Here is a 24204-nt window from a genome sequence, read left to right on the forward strand (position 1 = left end):
ACAATTTTGCAAAGTTCTCATGAGATCACGTAGGCCAATATTATCCTTCCAATTCAATTCCTAGCCTTATGATAGTATGGACTTTTTAATATCAGCCGCTTCCAATTTCATTTTTCCCAATTTTTAGAGGATGACGTTAAGGTTGATGCGTGGTGGCTTTAAAGTATTGTGATGGGTTTGCCAGCTGTGTGTGATAAAAAAAGGCAGAGTAGGTTGCTCCTAGCGATGGTACCGTGGTGGACAGACGGGTAGAATGCCAGGCTGTTGCTCACTCATATAAATCGTGTGGGCCGGTGCCAATAGCATTAGATCATCAGCTGGTGATCCACTTGGGGAATTCACGCGCAGGGCAATAACCACGGTACATTGCATGCGCTCTCTTATTTAGCGAGTCTTTGTCCCTTGCTTATCCACACGTAACTAATCACTATTATAAAAGCGAAAGATCCCGCCATTGTACGCATCTCTTCTAGCAAGCTACTGAATTTTCTTAGTTAGTTCTGAGTGCCACCTTAATCCAACCTCTGTACCCGCGTTTAGCGCAATTCTAACCATGCCCAAGTGTGCACTTAAACTGCCAGCTTCTTTGACGGCTCGTTGCGGCGTTTTAAATCACCTAATGTGTCTGGCATATCTGGGTTCCTGTTATGTAGCTGTCAGCCATGCAGCAAGCAATTTCAACCAGGAGTTCTATGTAAGCGCCGGCAGCGGCCACGTGAACATAGAGGATGGAGGACAAGCCGTCCAGTTGATACTAACCGAGGACTCAGGTATTGAACCCTGCTTTAATGTTGATAAGTTCATACTGTCATGGATTTCTCACAATGCCTGTGCTTTACATTGTAATTTGTCACAGCTTCCGGGTTTACATCCATCACCAAGTATTTGTTCGGAAGCATTAGCATGCAGATAAAGCTAGTGCCTGGTAACTCTGCAGGGACTGTGACGGCATACTATGTGAGTTTATTCTCAATTATAACCTATGATGTCAAAGCAACTATTTATGTCAGAAGAGGGTGGACGAATAACACGATTATCGCAGTTGTCGTCAATGACGGACGCAAAAGATGAGGTGGATTTCGAGTTCTTGGGAAACGTTTCCGGGCAGCCTTACGTCCTGCAAACGAATCTGTTTGCGGGTGGTGTGGGTGGTCGGGAGATGAGGCACTACCTGTGGTTCGACCCGACATCTGACTTCCATACCTACTCGGTGCTTTGGAATCGGCAACAGATAGTGTAATAATCCCCAACACCTTAATCGTACCTGCATGATAACTTGGAATAGCTGTGTTCTCACTATTGTGATCAGTACCTCCGTTGATAACGCAGAGTCATTTGTGTTGATAGTTTCTCCGTGGACTCTACACCGATCAGAGTGTATGCTAACAATGAAGCCTATGGGGTTGCCTACCCCAACACGCAGCCCATGGGTGTATTAGCCAGTATATGGGACGGAGACAGTTGGGCGACGCAAGGCGGGCGGGTGAAGATCGATTGGGCGGCAGCTCCCTTCGTGGCCTCCTTCGACAACTTCCAGATGGACGCATGCCAATGGCAGGACCAGAACCCCCCTTGCGCAGCCCCAAACTATGCAGGAAACTGGTGGGACCAAGCCCAATACAGAACGCTGACCCCTCAACAGCTCACCAAGCTCCAATGGGTGCGACAGCACTACCTCCTCTATGACTACTGCACAGACAAGGCAAGGTATCCCCAGTCTCCCCTCGAGTGTGATCACAATCCTTGAGTTCTGTATCCTCACTACCAGATTTACTTGTACCACAACTTTAGCTTAAGCAGCTGGAAAGGAGCTCGATAGATCATCACGTCGACTGTTGTTTAACCATCCATCCCGTCAAGAAACATAAGTCACATTCCCCGCCTCCCCCAGCAGCAACAACTATGATTAGCTTTCCGCACGTAAAGTCCTAAATTAATGAGTTTACTATGACTCTTAACTTGTTTTGAAAAGAGACACCAAAAGACTTCCATCTTTAATGATCATGTCCATTTTTACACTACAGGCCGGGCTCATATTCACATACATAGTAGACATAGTAGAGGATGCGTCGCAGAGAAAGCTTAGCTCACTTGGTCTTATTCACACGTAGGGTGGGATCACTTTAAAAAATGCCTATAAGTGGCTTGGTCTTACCCTTACATGTACTGTAGGACAAATATAGGTCGCTAAAACGTAGAAAAAGTGGAGAGTTTATCACGTGATTCAACTAAAAGAAATTTTTAATCCATATTTTGGCTTAAATATAGTTTTAAAAAATATAAACGTGTTTTTCAAATGATTTTGAGAAATAAATAGTGAGTTTGTATTCAAAAGGTGTTATTACATATAATCAAATTTCACTTGTTAGGGATTTTAAAAATACACATTGAAACATGCATGATGTCCCCTCCCCTCCCACTCCTTGAGATGACATCCTCTATTCAAAGATCACACTACTCTTTTGCTAATGCTTAATTAGATATTATTTTAATTAAATAAAACTATTTTATTAATTAAATAATAATTTAATTTATTTGGTTTAATTCATAATTACCTACATAAGCTGGTCTTCATATTTTTAACTTTTATGGTGAAAAGACTTCATTTATTTTGAGTGATTAATTAGAAAGATGTGGGAGAGTGAGTGAGCTTGAGTTCTTTATTAGTGTTTAAGCACATACACACAAGAGTAGACAAGCACACAAGAGACATGGGTGGTTAAATGTCATTCTATTCCTTTCTCTTATATGTATAATCATAACATAAAGATAATAATTTATACTATAAGAGAGTACTCTCTTATTAAAACATTCTAGGTCGGTCCATAGTGTAAATACGATGAGAACTCATGTTAAAACTATGCCATAACTTTAACAAACCAAAGTGATTGTCACATAGCTTATAAACCACTAGTGGCATTTCACACATTATCTCATGTGAGATATCACAATTCCTTTCTTACTACACAACTCTAAAAGCTTGGCAATGATTATGTGCTCATGTGATGCATAAGGGAAGAATGTCTTACAAGCACACTCTGGAATACCAAGAGGACATTTTGTAGGCAATGTAGTTGTGTTGGTAGGGTTTACCAAGCAACACTATGGCTAACATTGCTTGCATTGGCAATAAGCCCAACTTGTGGTCCCAGCCTTTTGAATTATTTTGCATAGGATATCTTTTAGTCTAAGATTAAAGATGAAATCCACCACCATATGTGAAAACATGCAGGGGAGAAGAGAGCTTGAGCTCTTGCAAGCACACACATTCACAAAACCCTAAAAGAGAACACACAAGGTGAGAGGCTGAAAATCTTCTTCTTCACACAACACTCAACACACCATATACAAAGATAAGAGTACACACAATATGAAAAGGTACTCAACCAAATACATACTAGGGTCCTCTATAGTGTAAACCCAACTAAATGAGCTGGCGCTATAACTATGCCAGTCTCTAGAATGGATGTCACACAGCCTGTCATCCCACTGGCCGCATATCACCCATGATCTCACCAACCATCCCAGCGGTGTAAGTGTGGGGCCTATCTCCCAGGCGGGTCATCAGTGTCCACCACTTCATTAGATGAGCTCGATATCTTAACAAAATGCCATAAATAGTGATGTCATTCTAGAAACGTATCAAGTCACATTGAGTGTACCTCTCATGGCTATATAAGCACTATTTACAAGCTCATTTGTATCAATGCAATCAAGTGTATTTTCATTATGAATGGCTTACTTTTCTTTCCTCCTTAATTTTAACATGGTATCAGAGCATAGGAGACTTCTATTTTGGAGATTTCTAGAGTAGACTTCTATTTTGGATTATTTAGCTTTGAGTTTTCTTTCTATTTTCCTTTTGGAGCACCCAACCATTTCAAGTTTTGGAGACTATTATTTAATTTCCTTTTTAGACCTTTCTATTATTTTTTTGTAGCATGCGGTAGCCCGCTCTTCCTCCCCTATAACTACATGTTTCAATGCTCGGCCCGTCTCCCCTCTATGTTGCTTTATCATTCACCCATGATGTGCACAAATGCTCGCCATTATTTGCTATATTGTGCATTGTTAAGATATCGAGCTCAACTAGTGCTACGGGTGGACATTGATGACCCGCCTAGGTGATAGCTTCTGTATCTACACCACCGACATGGTTGGTGAGATTATGGGTGATCATATACGGCCAGTGGGATGACAGGCTATGTGAGAGCTATTTTGGATTACTAGACACTGGCATAGTTATAGCGCCAGCTCATTTAGTCGGGTTCACATTATGAATCGATCCTTGTATGTTGTAGTAGTTGAGTACTAACCCATATAGTGTGTACTCTTATCTTTATGTTATGTCGGTTGCGTAAAGAAGAAGAAGATAGAAGAAAATTCTGCTATCCATCTCTCTCTTGTCTTGCTCTCTCTTGTGGGTGTGTGTGTGTTTGCTTGCTAGGGTTAAAAGCTCTCCCTCTCCCCCACATTCTCTTTATGGTATCAGATCCTCGTTCGTTTGAGAGATAAGGAGGCATCAAGAGGCAAGAACAAGCAAGGAAGGAAGTAGTACTACACGGGTAAGAGCACCGTCATCTCTTTCCCCTTCTTGGTTTAGGTACAACACCCCTTCAGTAGCTCCAGGAGCTACATTTCTCCGATTAAGGAGTTGTCTTTGGGAGCGGAGCTACAAGACAGGTATATTGGCTTATTGGACAAAGTTTTTCTAGCCAGATTGGCGTTTCAGGCGCGTTATGAGCCTCGTTTTGTCACTGCAGAGGGGATTTTTGATCATTTTTTAGAAGTTCTTGTAGAGAACTATTTCTGCTCAAAATATGGTTATTACTGTAGTACAATAATGCATTTTGGAAGTGCAGATAGGGTTTGTAAAAGTATTGTTGATACTCGGTGTATGTACATGTACTCTGGTCACATTTGGTGACACACAGGCTCTGTGCTGAAGTACCGTTGCTGCAGCAGTTATACAAGAGATACTGCCATATTACAACAGGTTGCATACAGAAGTTGTCTGTTTGTAGATTATTTGATTGCTGCAAGAAAACATGTATGAGGGAATTAATCAGATTGTTAGTGAGAAGATGGATAAGAATAGCTTCCATGCCTGGAAGTTCAGAATGACCAATTTCCTAATGAATAAAGGATTTTGGGATTATGTAGAAGGAGACAATGAGGAGCCTCCAGAGTTATCTGAGGAGAATGCCACTCCTGCAGATATAAAGGCATTCAAGCATTGGAATTAAGGTGCAAGAAATGTCATGTACTGGCTTTCAATTAGTGTCATAGACACTATGATAGGACACATACATGATGCAAACACTCCAGCAGTTGCATGGCAAAATCTGTTCAGATGTTCCAAACTAACACAAAGGCAAGGAAGTTGCAGTTCAAGAAAGAGTTGCATTCTATGGAAAAGAAAAGCATGTCCATCAATGAATATGCCTTAAAGATCAAGGGCATTATTGAATCCCTTGGGTCTATCAATGTATCAGTGGATGATAATGATTTGGTGAGTGTCTATTTAAATGGGCTTGGCAAAGAGTACAAGCCATTGAAGACCTCCATTGCAGTTAGGGAGAATATTCCTAACTTTCGGGACTTAATATCTATGCTGGTCATAGAAGAAAAGGCTTTAGGTGAGGATTCTTCTTCACAAAGCAAGAACACATCGGAACACGCCTTCTACTCTAATATAGATAGAGACAGAGGTAGAGGTAGAGGTGGACAATAACAGTCCAATGATTCACAGCAGCAATCATACACAGGTGGAAGAGGTCAGTCTAGAGAGGTAGGGGGAGCCAAAGAGGCCAAAGTGGTTGGCAAAGAAATCAAAATGCAAATAGCATAGAGTGCTATTACTATGGCAAAAAAGGACACATGGCAAAGGACTGCTATAAAAAGCAAAATGACATTAAAAGTGGGAAGTTACAGCAAGGCAATTATGCATCATCTAGCAAACATGGAGGTGATGATAGAAGTGACTAGCTATTTGTGATGTAGAAAATGGTTAGTTCCATACCAGGGGATGTGTCACAATCTCACGATATATGGTATGTGGCTTCTGGCACCTCTAACCACATGACCAGTCATGCTGAGTGGTTTAGAGATATGCAAAAAATCAAAAAACTAGGTTATGTAGAAACAGAAGATGATACTGTGCATCCCATTGCACATGTTGGTAAAGTGCCATTGTCTATGCAGGATGGCAAAATGAAGTACTTGTCTTGATGTACTTTATGTTTCAAATATTACAAAGAACTTGGTTTCTGTTGGACAGATGGTTGAGCAAGGTCTACAAAATTGACGTTTAATCCTCACACGGATGTTTTGTGGAAGACTTAAAAAAGAAGTGTCACTTGGCTACAAAGGGAAACAAAAATGGCAGGATATTTACTTTGGATGTGAACATTGGATGTGAACATGCCTGAGATAAAGGCAACCATATTTGCGCATGAAAAAAGTGTCATTTCAAATATTGACATATAACACAAGTGCATTGGTCATGTGAATGTACAACGACTAAGGTCTATGCAGGCCCAAAATATTGTTGCAGGTTTGCAAAGTTTAAGGTTGACGGTATGCATAAGGTATGTGAAGCATGGTAGGCAGGCCAAACATGCTTTCCCACATGAAAAGCATGTCAGTGCAAGGCCATTGGATGTCATACATTCATTTGTATGGGGACCAACCAAGACTGCAACAATTGCAGGTTGCGGGTACTATGTTACATTCATTGATGACCACACTAGGAAAGTGTGGGTTTATTTCATGAAGGAGAAAAGTGAGATGCTTTCTCACATGAAAAGCATGTCAGTGCAAGGCCATTGGATGTCATACATTCATATGTATGGGGACCGACCAAGACTGCAACAATTGCAGGTGTCAGGTACTATGTTACATTCATTGATGACCACACTAGGAAAGTGTGGGTTTATTTCATGAAGGAGAAAAGTGAGGTGCTTTCTCACTTTCAGAGATTTAAAGCCTTGGTGAGAAGGAAAAAGACATGCAAATAAAATGCCTAAGATCATATGGTGGGGGAGAATATTTCTCCAATGAGTTAAGCGATTTTCTGAGAAAGCAGGGAATCAAGAGAGGCAGTTTACGTGCAGGTACACTCCACAACAGAATGGTTGTAGAAAGGAAAAGCAGGCACATTACAGAAGTGGCACGTGCCTTGAAGGCTGAAAAGAATATGCCACATTACTTTTGGGCAAAAGCAGTAGCGATTGCTATGTACATTATGAACATAACTCCTGAACACAAGTTTACAGGCATAAGACCGGATGTGTCTCACTTGAAAGTGTTTGGGTGTATTACATATGTACATGTTCTTGATGAAGTGAGAACAAAGTTGGATCCAAAGGTAGAGAAATGTATCTTTATTGGTTATGCTATGAAGCAAAAAGGTTATAAATGCTATAACCCTACCACTCGTGAGATGCGAGTAAGCAGAGATGTTTTCTTTGATGAGATGAGTAGCTAGTATGCACCAGTAGTAAAGGAAACAAAGGATGTAGATGTAAGAAGTGATGATGTTGCATCACATGTAGAGTAGCAATCACAGGTAATGAGTAGACCTGGGGAGTCCCAGCGAGCAATAGACCCAAAGCCCATGGTCAGCCCATGGTCAGCCCATGGTTAGGCAGGTTGAGGAATGATGCAGGTGCACATGTATCAAGGAAAGGGAAGGAAAAAGTAGATCAACCTTTTGTGCCTGATCTGTCAGCATGTCTCTCATATGTGGATGGTAACTCCAGTGGCTCTGAGTAGAGCCTTGATCAGAAGCTTGGCATTCCCTCTCTGGTTACTCTTGGTGTAAGGAGAACTAGGGCTGTTTTGAGGACACCTGCTGGCACTGATCCAAATGTACGCAGGTCTACAAGGATCAAATACCCTGTTGAGAGGTTGTGATATGATGGATATATAGCCCATCATTATGCTTACATGGTAAAAGCAATACAGGAGGTTAAGCCCACTTGCTTTGAGCGAGCAATGGGAAATAGGAAATGGGAAGATGCCATGGATGAGGAGATGGCAGCATTGGATGCAAATACAACATGCAACATGAGAGTTAGGCCTTTGCCTAAGGAAAAGAAGGCAATTGGATGCAAATGCAACATGGGAGTTAGGCCTTTGCCTAAGGAAAAGAAGGCATTGGATACAAATGCAACATGGGAGTAAGGCCTTTGCCTAAGGAAAAGAAGGCAATTGGATGTAAGTGGGTGTATAAAGTCAAGCACAATGCTGATGGTTCAGTGAGTCGGTACAAGGCAAGATTGATTGCCAAGGGCTATGCGGAGACTTATGGCGTAGACTATGAGGAGACATTCAGCCTAGTTGCAAGAATGGCAATCGTGAGAGATATCATTGATATGGGTTCATCGAAGGGTTTCTCTTTACATCAAATGGATGTAAAGAATTCTTTCTTTCATGGTGATTTGCAAGAAGAAGTGTACATGATGTAGCCACCAGGTTATGAGAGTGATGCACATCCAGATTTTGGGCAGGTTACGCAAAACCTTGTATGGCTTGAAGCAGGCACTTAGAGCATGTTCAAACAAGATCGGGGAGTATCTTGTTACCATTGGACTTCAGATATCCAATGCAGATTTTTCACTATATGTGAAAACGATAGATAGAGGGATCATGCTATTAGTCATCTATGTGGATGACTTGATTACCACTGGTGATAGTGATGCACACATACATGATGTCATGATGCTTTTGAAGCAGAAGTTTGTGATGAAGGATTTGGGTGAGCTGCGATATTTCTTGGGCATAGAGGTGGTGAGGTCACCTCATGGCATTTTGCTATTGTTGCAGAGGCAGCAGGGATTTCACTGATGTAAACGAGAACATGTGAACATGTTAATAACATATGTTAACAACACAAAAAATCTTGTGATCACATGTTATATTCACAAAGCTTTCACAAGGGCCTAAAAAAATTATCTTTGTCGGGCATAAAAAATCTTCTTAGCTGGCCACTGACCTGCTATTATGTGAAGATGGTAACATGAGAACATGTGAATAGCTTATTCCCATGTGTAGCCAAGCTTTTAAGGGGTTCCCAAATGGCAAGTGACCTGTTATTTTGTGAACGGTAACATGCGAACATCTGAATAACTTGTTCACATGTGTTATTATCACAAAAAATCTTGTGATCACGTGAATATTAAATCCCTGAGAGGCAGTATGGCTTGAACATGTTGTGCAAGTATGGTATGACTGGTTGTAAGCCTATTTCAATGCCATTGGAGCACAACACAAAGCTTTCTACAAATACAGGTGAGCTTTTGGAGGACCCCACTACATACAAGAGCATAGTGGGTAGTTTGATCTACATGACCATTACAAGGCCATACTTGAGCTATGTTGTTGGACTTGTGAGCCAATTTATGCAGGCCCCTAGGAAGCCACACTTTGACGCGGCTAGACGGATCCTAAGGTACATAAAGTCCATGGTTGATTATGGACTTTTCTATGAGGCTGGTACAGAGATACAGTTGCATGGGTACACAGATGCTGATTAGGCTGGTAGTAGTATTGCAGACAGGAGATCTACTAGTGGTTTTATGTTCTCATTTGGGAGTGATGTTGTTAGTTGGAGCAGTAAGAAGCAACCAATAGTTGCCTTGTCGAGTACAGAGGCAGAGTACAGGGGTGCTTTGGCAGCTTTGTGAGGTAGCTTGGTTTCAGAAGCTGCTTGGTGACATGGGAGAGCCCTTTGGATAAGGAAGTTGTCATATATTATGACAACATGAGCAGCATACAGTTGGCCAGTAACCCAATATATCATGCTAGAACAAAGCACTTTGAGGTGCATTATCACTTTATGAGGGAGAAGGTTCTAGCAGGAGATGTAGATCTGGTATATGTTAGCACAGAGTATCAGGTGGCTGACATCTTTATGAAGGCATTGAGCACAGAGAAGCTCGACATGTTTAGGAGCTTACTTGGAGTGCAGTGTGTGGAGTTGAGCTCGAGGGGGAGTGTTGAGATATCGAGCTCAACTAGTGCTACGGCAACGGACATTGATGACCCACCTGGGTGATAGCTTCCTTATCTACACCACTAGCATGGTTGGTGAGATTATGGATGATATGCGGCCAGTGGGATGATAGGCTGTGTGACAGCCATTTTGGATTGCTAGAGACTGGCATAGTTATAGTGTCAGCTCATTTAGTCGGGTTCACATTATGGACTGACCCTTGTATGTTTTAGTAGTTAAGTACTAACCCATATAGTGTGTACTCTTTTCTTTTTGTTATGTTGGTTGAGTAGAGAAGAAGAATATAGAAGAAAATTCAGCTATCCCCATCTCTCTCTTGTTGTAAGATTCCTCCCTCCAGCTTTTGAGGTGTAAGGATGTAATAATATCCCCTTCTGTTCTTGTAATTATTCCCCTCTGTGAAATAAGAGAAAGATCTTGTTTTACCCTGTTTTGGTCTAGAGAGAGAAAATATCTAGAGAGAGATAATCCAAAATTGAGATATTTTTGGATATAAAAATCCTCCTAGTGTTTGAAATGGGTTCCCTTGAAACAAAAGTTCAAAATGAATTCTCCAAAGTGCATTAGAAATCAATTAAAAATGATTTAAAAGACCTTAGCCTAAGGGTCCAGATTTTTTAAAAATTTTAGATTATTTTCCAATTAAGGTTCATATGGGCCAATAAGATTAATGCAAGTGTTGGGATGAGATAAATCCAAAGAATAAAAGAAAATACCCAAAAATGAGAAAATGCTCACATAAGATGAAGAGTTGACTGAGTACAAGGTTTATTAGTTAAAAACTATGAGATATTACTAAAAAAAATGAGATATTTTGGAATAATGATACATTTTTGACACCTTGGTGTAAGGAGGGGGGAGACTTTGAGGTATGCACCTATTTCACACATGTGGATGAGTTTTTAATTCAAAAAAATTGTGATATGTTTATCTCTCCTCTCTCTTGGATCAAACCGAATTTAAAAGGGAACCAAACTGGTCCAAATCGTATCCAAATTCAGCCAAACTGAAGCTGGAAAATTCTAGAACTTAGTTGGACTCAGTTAGTGGCCTCCCTCACCTGTAAATAGACCCTCATTCTTTTGTATTTTTATCTTTGAGCTATACCATGCCAGTATTACATTAAAATACTCATATTTTTTATTATCCCTTTAAAATCCTCTACTTTTGGAAAGAGTGGAGCCTCTCTCTCTCTTCAGCCATCCTTGTAGCTTTCCTCTCAACACACTAACCAATTGATTGGTTAGGGGCTTCTTCTAAGATAGAGAAGCAAGCAAAATCAAGAGGTAAGGTGTAGTTTCATGGTTTTTCTCTACTATTCTCAATGTTTTTCACTTCTCAACCCCTCTCTCAAGCTTGAGAAGTTTCTAATTAAGTGGTTATAATGTAAATCAAGCTTTTCTTAAGAGTTGTAATGAATAATTAAGAAAAGTTTACATTTATGCTTAATTTAGGATGCTTTTTATGTTTATCTCTCTCTTCCCAAAAGAATGGTCATTCCTATGACCAATTCTCTATTCAAATGATGCTTCTCATTGATAAATTCTCAATTGACAAATCAAACTCTAGGCTTGTGAAGCTAGAGGTTAAGAAAGTGGCTTTTTATACTTTTATGCTTCTAAAACTATGATAATCTTATGATTTAAATCCATAAATTGGATTTAAGTTTAGAAGATAGTAATACTATCATAATTGTATTACTAAGTTTATTCTTTTCAAAAATATTAAAAATTATCAATTATAGCAGCGGAGCTATGGTAAAATTTTTAAGAAATTGATACATAATTCATTCTTATGCATAACGTGAAAAGAGGGCTTCCTACAATATTCTAGGATTGAATATCCTAGGCTAAAAGAATGATTTTCATCAAATACATGGTAAAGTAATTTTTAAGGTTTATGCATATTTAAATAATTAGGAAAAGAGAAAATTTTAGTAATTTTATTTAAATGATAAAAGAAGAATTTCCATGACATTTGGAATTCAATCATTTAAATGAAAAAAGCAAAATTCTTGGCATATTTGAATAATGGATATTTTTATTAAAGAAAAGAGGAATTTTAGATAAATTTATTTTATGATAAAAGAGGACTTCTCATGACATTTAGAATTAATCAATTAAATGCAAAAAGAGGAATTCCCATGATAATTGAGATCCAAGAAATTAAGTAGAAAAAGAGAAATTTCTAGCATAATTTTAATTATGAGTATTTATCAAAAGTAAAATTTTGAGCATTATTGTGAAATATGGCTAAAACTGATTTTGTAAATCCCATGAATCTTTTATAAAAAAGAAGAATATTGAATATATTTCACTTGAGAAAATTGAGAATGAATATGAAAACATCCGTTGAGAAAAAGAACCTTTACCTAAGCTAAGCAATTGGCAGAAATATTAGAAAAGTCCCATCGATATCAAAAATAGAAAATGTTCCTAAATGTGAAATGGATGTGGATGTGAATGAAGAGATGAGAATAAGATGTGAGGATATGTGAAAGGATGTAAAATAAATGAATGTGGATGTGAATAAAGAGATGAGAATGAGATGTGAGGATATGTGAAGCGATGTAAAATAAATGAATGTGGATTTGAATGAAGAGATGAGAATGAGATGTGAGGATATGTGAAAGCATGTGATATAAATGGATGTGAATGTGAATGAAGAGATGAGAATGAGATGTGAAGATATGTGAAAGGATGGGATATAAATGGATGTGGATGTGATGTGATGTAAATGGATGTGGATGTGGATGTGATAAGATATGATGTAATGTAAATGGATGTGGATGTGGATGTGGATGTGATAGGATGTGATGTGATGTAAATGGATGTGGATGTGGATGTGATTTGATGTGATGTAATGAAAATGGTTCTGGATGTGGATGTGATAAGATGTGATGTGATAAAAATGGATGCACAGATGTGCTGCTCCAAGCCAACTTTGTCAGGACTACCCTTTGCTTATGCATACCCAAGCAACTCTCGCCACCTGCTTTGCACCACCCATCTACCACCTCAGTCAATGCTCCAGCACCTTGCTCAGAAACTTGGCATTGACATCGAGCCTTCCTCTTGTTCACACCAGCACACAGATGCTCATTTGTTGAATATACTTTGTCACACACTTGCCGCTATTGCTGTTTCTCCAATCTGGCCACTTCCCACTCCTCTTCGCTTGCGAGATCTCCTTTGAGCTCTGTCAGAGCAGTGCACATGGCTTATCCACACCATTAAGGCTTGTAGCCTTTAAAGACTTAATTTTATAAGACTCACAAAGGTCTTAATAAAAGGATTAAATGCCTTGATTTAAAAGGCTCAAAAGGGTCTTAATAAAAGGATTCAATACGACTAGAGATCAAGCCTGCATCAGAGTAGAGATTGAGAACAGAAGAAGAGCTTGACAGTACTTGCAAAGATAAAAAGAAGATACAAATCAATTTGGGTTTTTTTTTATTTTTTAAAAAATTGAGCTTAAGTGAAGCATTTATCTCAACTTTTGCATGATTTTTCAAAATTTAAAGCATATGTGAAGCTCGAGTTCCATATCTTGTAAAGGGTTTATAGACACTGCCTTGAGTGTCTTATCTCAGTGGTGGTGGTAAGACCACCCTTAAATGGAATCTACCCTAATCATGGCTACCAACACGAAGTCCCCTGACAAATTCAATGGCCAAGATTTTCACACTTGGCAGACCAAAGTCAAGGGGCATCTCATGAAGAAAAATCTTTGGGCATTAGTTAAACCAATAGAAGGCGAAGATGGTGTGTCCACTAGAGCTATCATAGCTACAAATTAAGCACGGCATGGACAAGCCCTAGGCATCCTTATCACTGCACTAGATGATACTTATATACATTACATTGATAATTGTGACACTGCATCTAAATCTTGGGACACTCTAGAGAAAAACTTTGGAGCATAGGCAAAGCACTCTAAAATAAGTCAAAAAATGCAATTATATGGGCTTTCTAAAGAGCATAATGAATCTATTGCATCTTTTGTTAACAAGCCCAAAACCATTATCACCCAGCTTGTGTATGTAAAATTCCATGTGATTGATGACGATGCTAAAGCCATCTTGCTTAAAGCAGTGCCTATAAAATACAACAACATTGTCACTATGCTCAAAGAGAAGGAACCAATTGCTTCCATGGAGAGTGCAATCAATTCAGTATAGGAGGGGGAGGAGAAGAAAACGAACTTCAACAAAAATCTCACTTTGGCACCAGGAGCATATGTTGTCACCAACAACAAGAAGTGTGCTACTTGTGGAAGAACCAATCATCTCACACAAAGGATTGCTTTATTAAGAACCATTGTGTGCAAAATGGTAAAACCAACCATCCACCACATAAATGTTATTTTAAAGACAAAAACGAGAAGAATAAAGAAAAAGCCAATCTTGCCACTTCTGAAGAAAGTAATTTTATTGGTTCTGATTTTGATGATGAATCCTATGCTTTCTAGTTCACTCTTTCTTTTTGGGTTCTAAGACCTTGTCTTTTATCCTACATGACCTTGATTGTGTTATGGATAAGAGTACACACACCCAATGTCATTAAGGGGGGACTCTTTCTCATTCTTGTATCAAGGGGGATTACTAGGTATAAACCCATGTATTGAGTGTCTTTCAAAAGTTTGGACTAAGGGAGGGTTTGTTGGCAATAAGCCCAACTTGTAGTCTCTAGCCTTTTCAATTATTTTGCATAGGATATCTTTTAGTCTAAGATCAAAGATGAAATCCACCACTAGATTCCATAAGCAGTGATGTCATCCCAAAAATGTATCGACATTGAGTGTACCTCTCATGGCTATATAAGAACTACGTACAAGCTCATTTATATCAATGCAAACAAGTGTATTTTCATTATGAATGGCTCACTTTTCTTTCCTCCTTACTTTTAACAGTTTGTTAGTAGGGATGTGAGGAATCTCATCTGTAAAGTCAACCCTAAGGTTTTTCTATGGTAGATGCAAGAGGATATCTATTGAGATCTCGGGCTATCTCAACAAACCATACTCACAATGAATGGAATTAGAACATGTAAGAAACAAAAATTTTATACTCTAAAAATACTAGTCCTTGGCCGAGTCCTCTACATGGCTGATGTAATGAATGGATCAATGCATGTGACAAGTCACCCTAGGCACTCCTAAAGACATTTTAATAATGTTTTAATAAGAGGAAGAGCCCCTTTAAAGAACCCTAGTGCCTAAACTTGAACCTAAGCTAAATCTTTCTAAAATAGACATTGCAATTGGAGTGTCTATCTCAATCAAAACAATACAAGCTCAACTTACCGGTGGTGTGAACATAATCTCATGACCTCTGCTCATTTTTCTAGGAGGAGGAGGAGCCCCAGTGCAAAATCTTGAGCTTCATCTAAATCTTCCTATATCAATAAAGGTTTGAAATGAAGTGTCTATATTAATCAAAACAATACAAGCTTAACTTTACCCGTGGTGTGAACAGTCTCATGACCTTTGTTATGTGGTTGTTTTTAGACCGAACCTACACTCCAAGGTCATCCTAAGTGGATTCCCTTCCCAAAGGATATTAACATTCCATGTTTATGGCACTTTAAACAAATAATCTATATGCAAATTGACCCCTAAATTGCAATTTTGTTGTGCTTGAGTATATGTTGGAACATATTTAATCATGAGATGTGAATGGATCATGTCGTGGCCAATAATGCATTCACCTTGAACGTAGAAAAAAACAGAGTATTTTGTGATAATGAAGATCTAATATAGAATTACCTCTATGATGATTGTCAATGAAAAGGCTAGTAGATTCCTCCTTGAAATCTCCTCCACATGCCTTCTCCATCAATAGCCCTCTCTTTGATAAATCTAATGCTGCTTTAAATTCCACCTTACCATTAAGAAACATGCTACACCTATCTCTAACTCAATAGCATTTCATTCAATAGTGATTCCTAAACATGTCCTACCAGTCTGCCCTATCCACGGTCTCTCCCATGTCACCAAGTAGCTCCTGAAACCAAGCTACCTCATTCATTCTTTATGTGACTAAGTTCTCCACAATGATAGCATCTTGGAATTTGAGGCATTTATTGATTTATCCTTTGAAGTCTCCCACCCTTTGCATAAAGTCCTTGCTCACTTGAATGTGATTTGAATGGTTCTTTATCCTTGAATTTTGCTAAGCAAAGATGATTCTATCTTGAATTTTAGTGTTGGGCACAGTTTTAAGTGTGGCAACAAGTGATTCATATGGTTATTTGTCAACACTTTTTAATAGCATAGCAATAGATTCATAGTCTTCAATAACCTTAATTAAAGCACTAAGTTGTTATTTGATACCTTTTAACTTGTTAATGTGTTGTGTAATTTTGGTGTCCCTCTTATCAAGCTTGTAGAATTGCATGAGAAGGTTGATCTTTGAGCTCTTTGAGTCGATGCCGAAAATATTATTAATCTCTTCTCATGTCAATTTGGCATCCTTGATGGTAGAAATGCGGCTAATCACATCATCAAAGTTTTGAGAAATAAGAACCAATGTTTTGTTTTTTTTGAAGTGGCTTAACCTCTACGTGTTCATCCTCAATTAGGTGCCAAATCCCCTTACGTATAAGCAAGTACATGGTCTTGATTTTCCATTTATAAAATCCATTACCATTAAATGACAACTTCTATATGCTCCATGTTGAGAGAGTCTTACCATGAGCTTGTGATAAATCTCATGGCAGTGTCTTTTACTCTCTACAATTATTGAAGGACTGAATGTAGGAGAGGTTAAAATTCAATGCAAGAGAGAAAAAGGGGTTTGAATGGCAATGGAAAATCCTCAAGACTTAATCAGCTTAAATTTCTTAAACTTGAAGCTCTAATCTATTAAATATCTCCTAGTAATAGTTAATGATAGTAATTAGTGCTTAATCATGCGGTGATTAGATAGCGCAAGAAATTGGAGGATGAAATTGAGCTTGTAGGTAGAAATTTTGATAGGGCTTCTAGGATGGCTAATTTGTCCTTGATGATGAGAAAAGGTCCAAACAAAAAACACACTAACTTTAGATGCAAAATGCAAACTTAGGGCGATTCTTCTCGACTGGTTTTCTGTGTCATGCGGCTGCTATAGTGGACCAAACCATGCTTACTTTTAGGCTCTAGATTTCTTGAATGATAGTTTGCAAGATCCTAAATGGAATTGGATCAATTGTTAGAAGAGAGTTGGAATGGGAAAGATAGTTGTGCAGCTTGTAGCATGAAATTTGCACTACCATGAAGAGACTTCCCTAATTCTTTGTTAAGACTCTTAGCAATGAGCTAAGGAATCTCCCCTTAAAAGGACTTTGAAAATGGTTAATGAAGCAAACAATTTAAAGCTCAAAAAATTTGAGCCACTAGGGGGATGAGTAGATAAGATGAGATTAGTGAGAAGCTTAATGGTGATTAATGATTGAGATTAAGCTAGAGAAGGATTAGGGAAAGCTAGAGCTAAGCTAATGGAGAGCTTAAACAAATCTTTGATACCATGTTAGAACTTGTGGATCCAAACTCCCATGAAGACGATGATGATGAGAAAGACTTAATCCTATACTAATTAACAATGTGATTAGTGCTAATCTAAGCTAGGGAGGGTGATACCTAAATACAACCTAAACTAATTAATAACTAGGCTACAAGATTAAGACTTGTACTAAAAAAAAGGCTTGAGAGCTTACTTGATTCCATTGATTTATAGTGACCCCTTTTATATGAGGGAAGTACAACAAATTAGCGTTGAGATAGTTCATATGGGATAAATTTGACCAGGTGACTTGCCCTCAAGCATCACTCATTTCAACACATAGAAAACTAGTGGTTTATAGGTTGTGTGAAAACTATTTCTCTTTACTAGAGTTATGACATAAAAGTTAAAGTGCTAGCTCGTAATGTTAGGTTCATACTATGAGCTGAGATTTATATATTATAGTAGGTGAGAACTTTACCTTTTATAATGTACTCTTATCTTTATGTTATGGTTGTAGATAAGAGAAGAGAATAAAAGAAAAACCAGCTACCTATCTCCCTTGTGTGCTTGTCTACTCATGTGTGTGTGCGTGCGCATGCGAGGAGCTCATGCTCACCCTCTCACCCAAATTCTTCTCAGTAGAGTTACCTCATTTGGTGAGGCTGAAGGTTTACCAAAATCTTGTAAAGGAAGCAATGGTGTTTTTGGGCTAATACAACATTGATAATAAGGCTTGGGTCTACAATAGAGAGGTTTGTAAAGGAAGTAGTGTTGTTTATGAGCTAGGAAAGCATTGATAATAAGGCTTGGGTCTACAATAGAGATATTGCCAATGTTTAATACATGTCATTGGGTTTACCATTGTTAGCTATAATGATGACCTTCGATGTTATCATCACCACCTTATGGATGTTTATCGCCGAAAGTTTGTTTTCACAACAGGACTTGGTGATGATGAAGTTTTGGTGATGTAAGCCTTTGACTCCTTGGTGAAGACTTGACAAAGAGGGATTCTTAGAGTAGAGGATTCATCATGGGAGACTCCCGATGTAGAGGGTATGTCTTAAGTAGCAGTGGCATTTATTAGAGAGGCTATAGTCATGGGAAGATGATCTATTAATATTAAGGGTTACGTGGGGTCAGTCTTTCTAGAGTAAGATTCATTCTTTGTTTTTGTGGTGATTAACCACTGCTATGGTTAGTGAGATTATGGGTGATATGTGGCCAGTGGGATGACAGGCTGTGTGATAGCCATTTTGGATTACTAGAGACTGGCATAGTTAAAGCGCCAGCTCATTTCGTCGGGTTCAAATTATGGACTGACCCTTGTATGTTTTAGTAGTTGAGTACTAACCCATATAGTGTGTACTCTTATCTTTATGTTATGTTGGTTGAGTATAGAAGAAGAAGATAGAAGAAAATTCAGCTATCCATCTATCTCTTGGTCTTGCTCTCTCTTGTGTGTGTGTGTTTGCTTTCTAGGGTTTGAAGCTCTCCCTCTCCCCCACATTATCTTTATGCAAAACAAGTTGCTTTCATAAAAGCTCTCTTTTGTGCCTTTCATAAAAGCTCTCTCCTCAATGTCGACTGCCTCCTATTCTGCCAGCGCCACTCGTTCATCATAGATGTGTTGCTCCAAGCCGGCTTTGTCAGAACTACCCTTTGCTTATTCATACCCAAGCCACTCTTGTCACCTACCTTGCACCACCCACCTACCACCTCAGTCAACACTCCAGTCTCTTGCTGAGCAACTCGACATTGACACCCAGCCTTCCTCCTATTCACACCAGCACACAGATGCTTAGTTGTTGAAGATTCTTTGTCACACACTTTCTGCCGTTGCTATTTCTCCAATAATCTAGTCACTTTTTGCTCCTCTTCACTTGCGAGATCTCCTTAGAGCTCTGTGTCAGAGCAGTGCACATGGCCTATCCACACCATTAAGGCTTGTAGCCTTTAAAGACTTAATTTTATAAGACTTACAAAGGCCTTAATAAAAGGATTAAAGGCCTTAATTTATAAGGCTCAAAAAAGGCCTTAATAAAAGGATTAAAGGTCTTAATTTATAAGGCTCAAAAAGGCCTTAATAAAAGGATTCAATATGACTACAGAGCAAGCCTACATCAGTGTAGAAATCGAGAACAGAAGAAGAGCTTGACAATACTTGCAAAGATACAAAAGAAGGTACAAATCAATTTGGGGCTTTTTTAATTTGTTTGAAAAATCCAGCTTAACTAAAGCATTAATCTCAACTTTTACATTATTTTTTAAAATTGAAAGCATATATAAAGCTTGAGTGCCATATCTTGTAAAGGGTTTATAAACACTACCCTGAGTCTCTTATCTCAATGGTAAGACCACCCTTAAATGGAATCTACCCTAATCATGGCTACTAACACAAAGTTCCCTGACAAATTTAATGGCCAAGATTTTCACACTTGGCAGACCAAGTTAGGGGGCATCTCATGAAGAAAAATCTTTGGGCATTAGTTAAACGAACAGAAGGCAAAGATGATGTGTCCACTAGAGCTGTCATAGCTGTAAATTAAGCATGGGATGGACAAGCCCTAGGCATCATTATCAATGCACTAGATGATACTTATATACATTACATTGATGATTGTTGTGACACTGCATATCTAAAGCTTGGGACACTCTAGAGGAAACCTTTGGAGCACAGGTAAAGCACTCTAAAATAAGTCAAAAATGCAATTATATGGGCTTTCTAAAGAGCATAATAATAAATCTATTGCATCTTTTGTTTATAAGCCGAAAAGCATTATCACCCAGCTTGTGTATGTAAAATACCCTATGCCTGATGAGGATGCTATAGCCATATTCCTTAAAAGTAATGCCCATGAAATACAACAACATTGTCACTGTGCTCAAAGAGAAGGAACTAATTCCTTCCATGGAGAGTGCAATCAATTCACTACAAGAGAAGGAGAAGAACACGAACTTTAACAACAATATCACTTTGGTAGGAGCAAATATGTTATCACCAACAATAACAAGAAGTGTGCTACTTGTTGTGGAAGAACTAATCATCTCACAAACAATTGCTTTATTGTGCGCAAAATGGTAAAAGCAACCATTCACCACCCAAATGTTATTTTAAAGATAAAAACAAGAAGAGTAAAGAAAAAGCCAATCTTGCCACTTCTGAAGAAAGTAATTTTATTGGTTCTGATTTTGATGATGAATCCTATGCTTTCTAGTTGACTCTTTCTTTTTGGGTTCTAAAACCTTGTCTTTTATCCTACACGACCTTGATTGTGTTATGGATAAGAGTACACACACCCAATGTCATTGAGTGGGGACTCTATCTCATTATTGTATCAAGGGGGATTACTAGGTATAAACCCATGTATTGAGTGTCTTTCAAAAGTTTGTTGGCAATAAGCCAAACTTGTAGTCCCTAGCCTTTTCAATTATTTTGCATAGGATATCTTTTAGTCTAAGATCAAAGATTAAATACACCACCAAATTCCATAAGCAGTGATGTCATCCTAGAAATGTATCAAGTCACATTGAGTGTACCTCTCATGGCTATATAAGCACTATGTACAAGCTCATTTATATCAATGCAATCAAGTGTATTTTCATTATGAATGGCTCACTGTTCTTTCCTCCTTACTTTTAACAGTTTGTTGCACCATATAATTAGTTAAGGGATGTGAGGAATCTCATCTGTAAAGTCAACCCTAAGGTTGTGCTATGGTAGATGCAAGAGGATATCTATTGAGATCTCGGGCTATCTCAACAAACCAAACTCACAATGAATGGAATGAGAACATGTGAGAAACGAAAAATTTATACTCTAAAAATACTATTCCTTGGCCAAGTCTAGATCGCTGATGTAATTAATTGATCAATGCATGTGACAGGTCACCCTAGACACTCCTAAAGACATTTTAATAATGTTTTAATAAGATGAAGAGCCCCTTTAAAGAACTCAAAAACCTAGTGCCTAAACTTGAACCTAAGCTAAATCTTTCTAAAATAGACATTGCAATTGGAGTGAAATTGGAGTGTCTATCCCAATCAAAACAATACAAGCTCAACTTACCGGTGGTGTGAACATAATATCATGACCTTTGCTCATTTTTCTAGGAGGAGGAGCCCTTGAATTAAGAACTCCCAGTGCTTAAATTTGAGCTTCATCTAAATCTTTCTATATTAATAAAGGTTTGAAATGAAGTGTCTATATTAATCAAAACAATACAAGCTCAACTTTACCCGTGGTGTGAACATAGTCTCATGACCTTTGTTATGTGGGTGTGTTTAGACCGAACCTACACTCAAAGGTCATCCTCCTAAGTGGATTTCTTTCCGAAAGGAGATTAACATTCCCTGTTTATGGCACTTTAAACAAATAATCTATATGCAAATTGACCCCCCAAATTGTAATTTTGTTGTTCTTGGGTATATGTTGGAACATATTTAATTATGAGATGTGAATGGATCATGGCCTGAACAGTAATGCATTCACCTTGAACGGCAATAAAAACAAAGTATTTTGTGATAATAAATATCTAATATAGAATTACCTCTATGATGATTGCCAATGAAAAGGCTAGTAGATTCGTGGTTGAAAACTCCTCCACATGCCTTCTCCATCAATAGCCCTCTCTTTGATAAATTCAATGCTGCTTTAAATTCGACCTTACCATTAAGCAACATGCTCCACCTATCTCTAATAACTCAATAGCATTTCCTTTAATAGTGATTCCTAAACATGTCCTACCAATCCTCTAATCCCACAACAACAAAGAATGAATATTACTCTAGCAAGACTGACCCACGTAACCCTTAATATTAATAGATCATCTTCCCAAGACTATAGCCTTTCTAATAAATTCCATTGCTACTTAAGACATACCCTCTACATCCTGAGCCTCCCATGATGAAGCCTCTACTCTAAGAATCCCTCTTTGTCAAGTCTTCACCAAAGGAGTCAAAGGCTTACATCACCAAGTCCTGTTGTGAAAACAAACTTTTGGTAAACATCCATAAGGTGGTGATGATAACATCAAAGGTCATCGTTATAGCTAACAATGGTAAACCCATTGATGTGTATTAAACATTCGCAATCTCTCTATTGTAGACCCAAGCTTTATTATCAATGTTGTAGACCCAAGCCTTATTATCAATGCTTTCCTAGCCCATATACAACACTACTTCCTTTACAATCCTCTCTATTGTAGACCCAAGAGTTACTATCAATGTTGTATTAGCCCATAAACACCACTTCTTCCTTTACAAGATTTTGGTAAACCTTCAGCCTCACCAAATGAGGTAACTCTACTGAGAAAATGCGAGGAAGAGTGTAAGCATGAGCTCCTCGCATGCGTGCACACACACACACATACCACAAGGGAGATAGGTGGTTGATTTTCCTTTTATTCTCTTCTCTTCTCTACAACCATAACATGAAGATAAGAGTACATTCTAAAAGGGAAAGTACTCACCTACTATAATAAATAAAGCTCAGCTCATAGTATGAACCTAACATTATGAGCTAGCACTTTAACTTATATGTTCTAACTCTAGTAAAGCAAAGTAGTTTTCACACAACCTATAAACCACTAGTGTTATATATGTTGAAATGAGTGATGCTTGAGGGCAAGTCACCTGGTCAAATTTATCCCATATGAGCTATCAACGCTAATTTGTTGTACTTCCCTCATATAAAAGGGGTCACTATCAATGGAATTAAGTAAGCTCTCAAGCCTCTTTTTGAGTTCAAGTCTTAATCTTGTAGCCTAGTTATTAATTAAGTAAGCCCTCATATAAAAGGAGTCACAATCAATGGAATTAAGTAAGCTCTCAAGCCTCTTTTTGAGTTCAAGTCTTAATCTTGTAGCCTAGTTATTAATTAGTTTAGGTTGTCTTTGTGATTAGCACTAATCACATTATTAATTAGTATAGGATTAAGTCTTTCTCATCATCACCGTCTCCACTGGAGTTTGGATCCACAAGTTCCAACATGGTATCAAAGCTTGGCTTAAGCTCTCCATTAGCTTAGCTCTAGCTTTCCCTAATCCTTCTCTTGCTTAATCTCAATCATTAATCACGATTAAGTTTCTCACTAATCTCATCTTATCTACTCACCCCACTACTGGCTCAAATTTCTTGAGCTTCGAATTGCTTGCTTCATTAACCATTTTCAAAGTCCTTTTAAGAGGGGAGATTCCTTAGCTCATTGCTAAGACTCTTAACAAAGAATTAGAGAAGTCTCTTTATGGTAGCTCAATTTCATGCTACAAGCTACACAACTATCTTTCCCATTCCAACTCTCTGCTTATAATTGACCCAATTCCATTTAGGATCTTGCTAACCATCATTCAAGAAATCTAGAGCCTAAAAGCAAGCAGGGTTTGGTCCACTCTGTATAGCAGCCGCATGAAACAGAAAACCAGTTGAGAAAAATAGCCCTCAGTTTGCATTTTCGCATCTGAAGTTGGTGTGTTTTTTGTTTGGGCCTTTGCTCATTATCAAGGACAAATTAGCCATCCTAGAAGCCCTATCAAAATTTATACCTATAAGCTCAATTTCATCCTCCAATTTCTTGCCCTCTCTAGTCACCCCATGATTAAGCAATTACTAGGAGATATTTAATAGATTACTATGATTAACTATTACTAGGAGATATTTAATATATTAGAGCTTCAAATTTAAGAAATTTAAGCTTATTTAA

General features: G+C 38.2%; 1 protein-coding gene across 2 annotated transcripts; it reads left to right on the forward strand.

Moving 5' to 3' along the window:
* Positions 1–324: 324 nt before the first annotated feature.
* Positions 325–1951, forward strand: LOC147622854 (putative xyloglucan endotransglucosylase/hydrolase protein 12). Of its 2 annotated transcripts, none has more exons than XM_086822494.1 (4): positions 325–770; positions 857–957; positions 1043–1236; positions 1330–1951. In XM_086822494.1, exons 1-4 carry the CDS (start codon positions 554–556, stop codon positions 1745–1747), a joined length of 930 nt encoding a protein of 309 aa, XP_086678620.1. In that variant the 5' UTR covers positions 325–553; the 3' UTR covers positions 1748–1951. The 2 variants fall into 2 exon arrangements, with proteins under 2 accessions (XP_086678620.1, XP_086678621.1); XM_086822495.1 differs by having other exon boundaries at positions 328–770; positions 1348–1951.
* Positions 1952–24204: the final 22253 nt, after the last annotated feature.

Source organism: Cibotium barometz, chromosome 28, assembly GCF_041138505.1.
Source record: "Cibotium barometz isolate CiBa-2024 chromosome 28, ASM4113850v1, whole genome shotgun sequence".
NCBI classification, from domain to species: Eukaryota; Viridiplantae; Streptophyta; class Polypodiopsida; order Cyatheales; family Cibotiaceae; genus Cibotium; species Cibotium barometz.

Coding starts and splice junctions, on each gene's coding strand:
- LOC147622854 (XM_086822494.1), top strand. CDS start 554: ATGCCCAAGTGTGCACTTAAACTGCCAGCTTCTTTGACGGCTCGTTGC. Junction 771..856: donor GATACTAACCGAGGACTCAG/GTATTGAACCCT, acceptor AATTTGTCACAG/CTTCCGGGTTTACATCCATC. Junction 1,237..1,329: donor TGGAATCGGCAACAGATAGT/GTAATAATCCCC, acceptor TTGATAACGCAG/AGTCATTTGTGTTGATAGTT.